General features: G+C 40.6%; 1 protein-coding gene across 41 annotated transcripts in view; it reads right to left on the bottom strand.

The window, feature by feature from the left end:
* LOC116704888 (neurexin-1a) overlaps positions 1-11,033 on the bottom strand; it is a 261,617-nt gene that overhangs the window by 5,795 nt on the left and 244,789 nt on the right. For 31 of the 41 annotated variants that reach the window (XM_032540597.1, XM_032540598.1, XM_032540595.1 and 28 more), the window contains one exon: positions 8,260-8,347. In XM_032540597.1, coding sequence (XP_032396488.1) covers positions 8,260-8,347 — 88 coding nt within the window. The remainder of the gene's footprint in view (positions 1-8,259; positions 8,348-11,033) is intronic. The other 10 variants (XM_032540600.1, XM_032540625.1, XM_032540617.1 and 7 more) reach the window with 1 other exon arrangement.

The raw sequence follows: 11,033 nt of genomic DNA, 5'->3' as shown, positions 1-11,033 counted from the left end.
TGTTTTCCACCATGGTTAGACTGATCAACGGCTCAAGTATGCTCCCAATGCCAGCAGACATTCAAGGGCAAGTGGAGAGAACCACTGGTGGATTGAGTGTGACTGAGTGTTGCAACAGATTAGCTCTGCTTGTGACAAGCCCACTTATCCTTTCAGACAGGTGTGAAGAATGCTCTTGCCTTGTGGGCAAAAGCCACTGGTTGACACGGCTCTTCCCCAGCAAGCCATTGTGCGGGCATTAATGGTGAGTTACTTCCATATTTGCTTTCTATCCTTTGTTCAGGGTCAAAAAGTTGAAAGCATAGATAACATAGCAAGTTGATAGAGGAGAGAGTTCTTGATGTGGCACTGAAGGGTTGTATTTCAGATCACCGCTGGCTCCTACAGCAAGGTAATAGAGTTGGAGGAGTTCAGGAGGCAAGCGGCCTCAGCCTGCTATATCACAAGCCGTGCGATAACAGCACCATGGTGCACTGTGATGTAACACCTCTACCGCTGGGCTTTGCTATTTCCTCTTGCTTGGATCTGTTGATTGGCTCCCCACAGGCTGAGTTCGCACAGATACTTTATCATTGGGAGAGCTTCAATCAACTGACCATAATTTTTCTTTCATTCCTGGAAAATTCAAATAAATAGCCCATATGATCTTGAATCAATTTTACATTCACGCAGAAAGATTTTAGCCAAAATGTTAATTATTTCCTGCAAAATACAATTTAATATCATAATTAAAAACATTGAGTGGTGACCACTTCTTAAAGGATTAACATTGCATTTAGCACAGTGCTGACACAGCCAAGTTTTGTCCAAAAAAGATTAGCATTCATTACAGCTCATTAGCTTTCATTTAGCCTCAGCAGTGTCTATCAAACAGCCACCTGATGACAAGCAGGGATATTTCCTATTCCCCTAAATTAACTGATACACCTAATGATGCGGCTCATTTGTTACTCATGAGTCTGGCTGTGCACCCTGCCCCGCTTTCCCTCAAGATGGGTTCAGCCAAAGTAATCTGGTAGACACAAGGCCTTCGAGAAAGCCTCATAAGACCTCAGTCATCTGCCTGTCTGTTCATTAGCACTCCATCACCTCAGAATGAAGGCACATAAACTGAGAAAGAAATAGCGCCTGAAACAAGTGTTTAAAATGATGGCTGCTTTTATACGCTCTACTCGAGCGTACCCAAGGGTAAAATTAGACATAGAGGAAATGACCTTAAAGTGGTGCCTAGCTTCATGGCAGCATGGCGGGGGTGCACTTGTGAAGCGATAGAGGTATGCTCAGGGGGGTTAACTTTTGAAGGATTGCAGTTGTGTAAAAAGTGCCAAAACAACTTTCTCCTCTCCATCTCATACCAGAGCGAGACTTCAATTACAGTATCACATCCGTACCATCATAGCGTCCTTGCTGTTTTATTCACAAGGACAACAGTTAATGCTTCAGTCATTTAGTCACAAATCATTTGGTTTCACCAAGCCTTTGCTGAGATTTGTCTTGAAGTGATGCGCAAGAAAATAAATGAAGAAGCGTAGATGATCTTATACATGACCCTGATCCATAAATGATAGTGAAAAAAATGAAAAAGCCTGGCCAGGAATCCCATTCACCATACAGAGACGCACTGAAGAGTGCAATGACATGAGCGTTGAGAATGGCTTGGCTTCAATGTTCTGGTAACTGCAGGGTTTATTTGATAGCTATATTTGATTTCCTTTTATTTCTACCTGGATTCTACAGCGTGGATACACAATCTCGCCTCTTGGAGGAACTTGTCATTTAAAAGCCTGTGAAATGCCCAATTTGATTCCCTTTCTCTTTGCCTTACTTCTTTTTGCCATGTGCTCTCAAGGAGAGGAATGGGATCAGAGATTCTACACTGTCACGCGGAATTTAAATAAATGGTCCTCTTAAAAGACTATTTTTCCTCATTTGTCTCCAGTGGGAAGGTTCATTTGTTTGGTAATTTGTAACAGCGTGAGCAGGTTGACGGGGCAACGGATGACGGAAAACACAGAGAGCAGAGCCTGGGGGTTACTTCAGGTGCGTGGAGCTTGTTGAGAGGTAATGGAGCAACCAGGATTACTTAGGATATATTGAATGGACGGCCTAGGCTTGACCTTTCATTAAGTGGTGGTGGTAATGGATCGAGTACCATAGACAATGCTTTTTCATAAAAGGATGCACTATGGCCATGCTGAGTTTAGAATCAGGCAAAAATACTAAATATAAATAAACATAGAAAGAATAGTTATATTTAGTAAAAAGGTAATGAACGGAGAGGTTGTGCTTGGCTCTCTGCAACCTGCTACAGTTGAACAGAAATGAGTTGAGTGGTGCATCGTACATCTTTGAGAGCTTAAGAAGGTGCGGTTGTGGGATGCCTTCAGAGCGTCCCCCAGCTTAGTTGGCATGCTTGGTGACACGTTGCTGTTATCCAGCCAGATTACTGTTATACCATCTTCTTACTTCTCATATCCAGCTATAATCATAAGCTGTCAGAGCCGTCATATAGTTGGGGATCATTCTGCAGACAGGTCACTGTATCAACTGCAGCAGAGCCAAAACACTTATTAAATCCCTCTTCCTCTTTAATCATCTGAGTGTCCTCGAGAAGTGATGCAAGCCATCCTGTTCTTGTGACATGCTGGCAGCATGCCTGATGACAGCATGCGTGTGTGAGCCTGAAGTGGCCCTGTTCATGCTGATGGTGAAGGATGAACAGAGAGCTGAGTGAGCATGAAGTGAGGTCCAAGAGCAAATTATTAAAAAGGTGTCTGAATTAGCAGAGTAAAAGGTATGGTACAGTTTAAGCCTTTGCTTAGAGGGGCTCCACTTTAAGAGGCAAGATGAAAGAAGGTGTCTGAGCTTACTCAGCTTGAACATCAAGTCTGGAGTGCGTCTCTTGATTAGATTCCTACATTTTGGTTACATATTCTTAGGGTCTATATTTGTGTGATATATGCAGCCAACCTGTAGCTACACAGGACCTTTTCATGGCACAAAAGCTTAACAGTCTTCTGCTATAATCAGATCCAAACTCACACTGTGTTATTTAAACTTCTTGACACACTGTTGTGCGCACTGTGTCTTTGAGGTGTGAACACACTCTTTTTATTAGTTGTTCCAATAGTTCTGCATATTAATCATAAAATTTTAATCAAACTAGTGGGTCAAAGAAATGGTCATCAATACAAAAAAAGTGTGCTCATTGTACTTGGAAATATATTTTACGAAGAAAGCTAAAGTTATGATTATTTCACATTCTCAAAGCAACATGATGACCAGCATTATGTGATAAATTGTTCTATTTTTCTGGCTTGGAAAAAGACAAAGTTTGTGCATCTTACTGATTGGTCAACTAGGAATTGCTGGGTAATATCTTCAAGCCCTAGCTTACTTATACCATTAACGTAACTGACCTTTGGCTGGGCTTTCTTTTCTTGGAAAAGAAAAGTCTTTCATGCCCTACTTAGACTTATAAACAGACACATTGTGTTAGCATCAATGTCAGCACACCCAAAAGACGAGTGGTAGAAAAAAATAAAATAATTGAAAATATAAATATGGTCGGAGCAGTAAAGAGAAAGACTGACAGTAAGTGTGAAATCCTGTTTTCTCTCAGAACACACTCCATTTTAAATAGAATGTAGAAAGAAGACTTGGACGGCATAATCCTCACTGAAAGAGTGCAGAAAACAAAAATGGCAGAATTCAATGAGACTGTCTGCATGAATTGGCAAAGTATGCATTAGCAACAGCAATGTGTTTCCCACAAAAAAGCACGCAATGTACTTGAAGGTCATAAGTGTTGTTTGGTGGGCATGAGCTGTGATCACAGTCAATGAGCATCCGGTCTTTCATTGGTTAAACAATCTTTGCTAGTGGCAGTCTGTCGGCATGAAAGGCGCATGCCACTGTGTTCAGCAAAGGAAGGAATGAACACACAGAGTTCCAGCTGGGTATGACTGAATAACCTAGGGCAATGACCTCTTGAGCCAGCACAGTGCTCTTAGTGTTTCATTAATCTCCCAGCTACTTTTTAAACACTAATTTACTCTAATTCTTTTCCACTCCTGGCTGGGTGCATTCTTGTCATTGCCATTGGGTTAAAGAGAGTATTCAATTGCAGTTTGATTTATTGGTTAACTCTATGTATTGTTTCCGCACCCATAAATTATATCTATTAAAACAAATGTCAAAAACATTAGTACCAGCTACAGTAATGTCACTGTAGAATGCTTCAGGATAGAAAAGCATAGAGAGAAGAGGGAACTTGAGATATTAACCTTTACCTGCCTATAGGCAATCTACAGTGAAGGGCTACTGGAGCTGAGAGTAAAAGCACTGAAAGATTATTTGTGAAATATAGAAGGATGCGTACTGTGTAGCAAAACTTGCACTGAGGCTGCTGGTGTATACTTGCATTCGACAAGGAGCCCATTTCTTTCATACAAATCCTATTTTGCATGACTGCATGTTGCATAATTAATGGTGGTGAATAATGTGTAAACATATTGAAAATGAACATCTGGCTGATGCTGATGCAATGTTAGGATGATTTAGCATGAGGACGCGCTGACTGTTTTGTTGTCATTACTTAGAATTCCTCATGGGGGCGGCAGAAACACAATAGCTATAAGCTAACTAGCTGCTGACGGTAGCTTCAAGCTGTAGTTATTGTACAGTAACGTGAAAGGGATCAATCTGCTCATGGTTAAGTATATTCCATTTTTTTGCAATTATTACTTCAACAGAATGCAGCAATACTGATATGCATACTATTAAAATGTAATTCTAGAAAAACTATACAGTAATACACTTGGACCCAAGGCTCAGTGCTGACAATATTACTGTAAATAGAAATACATGCATTTTTTATTATAGTACATATTTTTCTTTACAAAAAAATGGGGTTATAAAATAATCTGATTTTGGGAATAGAATTTCATTAATTTAAACAAATTTGGAGGACTAGCAGCAAAACACCAAATGATAGGGAACAAAGGCATTTGCAGGGAGTAACCTTGGATATGGGTCACCGTGCAGCACCTGCCCTCCATCAACGGCCTGCATGACGCCAATGGAATGAAGCAGGCAGGTAAGAAACATCCGTTATTTCTGACCCCATGCAGCTCGGCAACAACCTGTTCTATTAACTTTCACCATGAAAACTGAGGTTGGTACTTGAAAATCAGCACCAACCGCCGCCTCGGGGAAACTGTTCATGAGGCTATTTTCACACAACTGCGCAATTTTCTACAGATGATTAGCCAACACTTTATCCTGGCCTTTAAATGAACATTTTTGTTTGTGTGTGGAAAGTGTAGCATTTTAAGCTAAATGTCAGGATTTATATAGTATTTCTGTAACATCAGACTTGCCCTTAAAAGCATATTAGGTGATTTTGCACCATATCCACGTTTCTCCTAATAAAGGTGAGGTAAGATCACATGGAAGCTAAAACACTTGCTTATGTGCACACTCCCCGAACAAGCCTCCCATTACAGATCAGATGTGTTGCAGCAACATGGGTCTGTGTATTCCTCAGTGGTTTCCTGAACCGGGGGGTGTGAGATTCAATTTGCTGCAGTATGATCTAATCTGAGTCCTGCCGGGTGATAAGCTCTGTTGGTACCACTGGCTTTCCATGGTTTCCGGAGGTAAGAGAAATAAAGAATGGCAATAAGTTTACCCGATTGATGTCACTCAACAGCTGATAAACAGAATGATCTAGAGCTGACCTTGGGCCAGGGATAGCTCACATGAGAGTCTGCTTCAAAGCTCACCTCTAGGGATCACTTATGCACCAACATCATCCTGTATACATGCGCTGTGAAGCCTGAGCTCAAGGTTGAGAGAAACAGAGATATCAAGAGTGTGCGCATCTGGCCTCTGCTTTTGAGTTGCCAGACAGAACAGACTGTCAAGGTGTTGCCTAAAAAATAATATATTAATGGTGTCTTAAAAAGGAGTTGGCTTCATAGTAATGTGAGAAAGTGGTCCTTTATCAGTGACAGTGGATCCTTTATGCACAGCAACCCCGTCTGAGATGTGGTGAATGCTTGGCAGAGTGTGTGAATCGTTCTAAATGTAGATATTAATCAGGATACGGTGTAAGACAGCTGCCACCCTGGGAGCCCACAGCTCTGGTGTCAAATCCCCTTCAGTGATCACAGAAGGAGAGGGATACTCTGCTCTGGGAGTATGCGTCCCTGAGCATCCCACAGTTCGCGACTGATGTTTTGGCAAATGCCCTTGTCAAAAAATATCATAATGCAAGCTGCTAGTGTGAATCAGTGCACAGACCAATCTCCTGTGTATATTTGACAGAGGTAGCAGATGTACATTGGAAGTACCTATTGTGATGCTACCCAATGGGAATCTGAAGTGCAGTATGCAAGTTATAGGAAGGGAGTTACTGTGGCAAAAGCTAATCTTGCTAGTGGAAGGCCAGAGGAACAGGAAGATAGACAGACTAGAAAGTTGATAGTCTTTGCTGTGAGGCAGACATTAATTTAGTGCAGGTTTTATGACCACATACTGATCGATAGCACATCAAGATGGAGTGGTGGGCCTTGGGTCTGGACTTAATTGTTCTCTGTGCGTCTCATCACTTCAGAATGCATTTGAAAATCCCTCTATTCAAAGGCGGGAGCAAGGGTTAGACTTAATTGCCTTCCGTGTGTGGCAAGGTAAGAGATTAAAAGTTTGCCTGTATTGCAGGGAACAAACAGATTTACAATTCCAATTTGTAAGCGTAAAACTGATAAAAACAGATTTTAAAAAAGTGCTTTATTTGTTTAAATATATCAGGGCTGTGGACTAAAATGTTTTTTATGTTTCATGAAAAAAAAAACTATTATGAGTGGAAATAACCCAATCATAAACTCCAAAGGATGGCACATGCAGCTAAAGTGAACAAGAGCACATGAGAAACAAACGGATTAACTACCACTGCTCGCTGTAGAGCGTAATTAACAACAGCGGGACCCTCTACACACTTATGTAAAAATCAGCCTTCACACACTCCTCTCTGGGTTTACCCGTCCTTGATATCGGGAGTTGGGAGTCATGTTGGTCTGATAATTACTTGTGTGTTGTTCTGTCGTTCTGAGAACTCTTCTGTTTGTGCATTAGCAAAAGCCAGGAGCTGACAACGACAAAATAGGTGCTCAATTAAAACACGGAAATAACGGATACATTGTACAAAAAAAGTAAGTAGTGTGGAATTTTAAATTATGCATGGAATTCTCACAGACAGAGCTGTTCTGAAAAAAGTGTTGATGCTGGGTGAGTTAAATCTTGATGGGTGGAAGCCAAATAATCTATTAAAAACCAGAAGATTAAACTATTATCATGCAACAATCAGTAGCAACTAGCTGAAGAAAAGGCAAATGATCACATTACAGAAATAGTTTTGGGAAATGTGCTTTTTCATTTGCCACAAGTTACATGAGATGATTGATATCATATCCGTGCAGTAAATACGATTCTAGAACCAGAAGCCACTTAGCGCAGCTTAGAATAAAGACTGCAAATAGGAGGAACCAGCTAGCCTGGCACTGACAAAAAGTTCACTTATGTTAAATAATGTAAATTGTTATGAAATAAATTAGTGAATTTAATTAGTGAGCTTCAGTGGTGATTGTATGTTTGCCTTTGTACAGAGCCAGGCTAGCTGGTTTCCCGTTTCCAGTCTTTGTGTTAAGCTAAGCTAACCAACTGCTGGCTGTAGCTTCATACTGTATGTAGTGGATATAACAATGATGTCTATCTTATCTAAGTCTCAGCAAGAAAGCAAAGAAAGCGTATTTTCCCAAATTGTTGCTACTATTACTTTTAACGATTGGAGTTAAAAGGTTAGCCTAGCTGACCTTCCAAGTTCAGATTGTCCATTGTAGCTTGAGGCTATCCAGAGAACTAAATTAAAAGAAATGCTTTTCTTGTAAGTTTAATTTTATTTTTATTTTACGTTCCTGTACATTGAAATATAGAACCAGAAAAAACTAACTCTGTGGCAGGATGGAAGCTTTCCAGACAGACCTAATGGACAGCCTCCGGCTTGATGTGTCATGCAGTTGGCGGTAGCCGGAAGAGCAGCTTGGCGTCGGAGAAGTATTCAAGCTCTTAATAAAACTCTAATCTGCTCATTTAAACATTGTGTCTTAGCCCAGAGTGTCTTGTTGGGGGTGGACTATGAGACACAGAAACACACCGACACACCCAGAGAGAAATAGAATAAAAAAAGAGATGACTAACCTAACCCACCTGAGCTCGGCTCACAGGGATCAATGTCCTCATCATCGCTTGGACACTCGGCTGATGCCACCAGCAAGTCGTCGGTTGTCTGAAAAAGAGAAGCAAACAATAGAGTGGTGAAGGCGTGAAATACTTAGCAGCATCAATGGAGTAAGATGGCTCCCACTCCAAACGTCCAGTAGTGGTGCTTCCAGAGGGTTAGGTTAAGAAGAGCGGGGCAGATGAGATGTGAATCCAGACAGCTACACTCTTTGGCTGCTGGATTTATCTGTCAACACTGTCACACGCTGCTTGGCACTGTAGTAGCTGTTACACTGCTTTCAAGGCAACACTATCCTTACAGAAATGAGATCTGATTATTGAGCAACAGTGAAGGCTAAAGTTCACAGCACAATTGTCAACTTGCATGCTCAGTTTGTGCTACAGTGTGTGGCTTTGCATTGCCCTTCAAGGGCTTGTTAGGATCCATCACAAAACACCTCTGACATTTAGAGGACAAGCAGCCCTAAGGGCTTAAAAATGAGATATGAAAACAAAGGGCAAAGCAGCAGAGGTTTCAATCAATATTTCCTTCATTTTGTTCGATGTGATTCAGTATCACTTTTACATAATGAGCATCCAAATAAAAATAAAGCAAAATCAGGGTATATGCGGAGGAGCTTCATTACTCTCCTGCCACATCTACTCTAACACCAAATCCATTTTAGACTGTTTCCAATGCACTTCCTCAGTCACAAAACACAATACCCTCTTGGAAAATAGGAAAGGGCAAACAATAGACCAGAAAAAAGTACAGTGTAAAACATTATACCGCAATGTTCTTATATAGTCTTGCTTCAGGCCATTTGATCAGCTCTGCGTTAAAGGTCATTTCATTTAAGCATGGCAGCCTCTTCAGGGCCGAGTTAGATTTTCCGTTATGGAGTGCTGCTAAGCAGAATAACCTGATACTATATTTTTAACCTTGCACCTCTACTTATCCTCTTTGTACTAATATTTTTAAATTCTCAAATGCATGCTTGACAATTTTTATTACTTACGCTTTTTTTATACTCTGTGTATGACAGTAACAAAATTAAAAAAGAAAAAGGGGTGAGAAATGCATTAGTCCCCAAAAATAAAGATGGACTTGGAGTTTTATTCAATTTGTACCATTATTTTACTGATGGTTGACAGTGCTTCAAAATACATCTGTGAGTTGGATTAGTATTGACTCATCTTAAGGAAATTAAAGGTGATGTCATTTTGCTTAATGTCCATTTGGATGCATATAATGCAATTTTATGGCGACTGTAACATCATTTTGACATTCTGAACACGGACCAACATCATCTTTACATAATAGACCTGGAGATGATAGATCAAACCCATTAAGGGAGTTGTGGCGGAGGGCCGTTTTTGGTGCATCTGTGCTGGGTGAGGCCCGGGGAAGCCATCCAAATGTATATTTAATTTGCTGTGCATGAGGCTGATAAACAGTGTCGGCCATCCAGATGGCAAAACCGCCAGATCCTGGAGTGCCACATCCATCACTTCAGCCTTGTGATTTGTTTTTCCTGGCGGGAGAGCTTGACACTCTGCACTCACTAGCAGAGGTACGGGAATCAAGGAATCAATACTACCTCTCTCTTCTTCCCACCTTACCACTCATTCTCTCTCTCTTTACCTCTCACATCCTCTCTCTCTTTCAAACTGTCCTTCAGATTTATTTGCAGGCGGAGAAGAGGAAGTAATGTGATATGGGTCTATACCGCAGATGTAGGTTAACTCCCTAAAGAATTGAGTGGAGGTGTATGCCCGTTCATATTTTTATGTTTCTGTCTCCTCATTCAGCCCAGAAAGCTTCACGTCCATTAATACAGTGACATTTTTAATATGGTTATTTGTTTATCTCTTTACAAGAGAATCTTGGATTTTATAAATGAAGGTGCAGACATCAAATCCAGTACTTTATGGGATTAATGTACAATTTAAAGATAGGATTCATCATTTCTGTTTTAACTGAAGAAACAGGAAAAAATCGTTTATTAAGGTCCGATCCTTAGAAATCAACATTATATAGACATACTGTCATTTTGCTTTGATTGAGATTCTCAAACAAGTGACAGGGAACCATGATATATACTTTCATAACACCTTCAAATAATTTCATTTCAGCCTCCAAGGACAAATGTGTGTAAATTGTGCCTGTAAGCTACTTCTAAGTCCAATCTGTTTTTGATTTTATCAAAATATCAACCCTATGCTATACTTTTAAATGAATCGTGTGTGTGTGTGTGTAGTTGATGTAAGCCTCTGAATCAACGCTAAAATGAATTTACGTGTTACTAGGTGCACGTCTGCCAGCCAGGATTAGTGTGTAGGTCAACATTTTGATGTGGTCATGACCTGGTTGAAATCCAATAACATTACCAATTCATGGTGTCCTTCTCCAAAGCTTGGCTTTTTTTTCACCTGTGGCAATTCAGTGTGGGCTGTGTGAGAGGCTTACCATGCAATTTAGCTACTCTGATGAAAACTGACAGGTAGCTTGGCTGGGATGTCTGAAAAGGACACTGAAATCTTAGGGAGATCTTTTTCTAAAGGAGGAATAACACAGAGAATGCATGTGGTGATTGGGACACCGCTGTGATTTGACTTCAAAATAAAAACAAGGTTTCTTTTTCTAAAGTTTTCCAGAAATACTGTATGATTATGGCCGGGTCCATTAGCTCAGCAGAGTCAGGTTTACTGATGTGTAGAGCATCATGCCCACAGGAAAGATGCTCCAATAG

The sequence above is a fragment of the Etheostoma spectabile genome, chromosome 17 (assembly GCF_008692095.1).
Source record: "Etheostoma spectabile isolate EspeVRDwgs_2016 chromosome 17, UIUC_Espe_1.0, whole genome shotgun sequence".
In the NCBI taxonomy this organism is placed as follows: domain Eukaryota; kingdom Metazoa; phylum Chordata; class Actinopteri; order Perciformes; family Percidae; genus Etheostoma; species Etheostoma spectabile.
The sequence above is the reverse complement of the archived record's forward strand: the minus strand, read 5'-3'. Positions and strand labels throughout refer to the sequence as shown.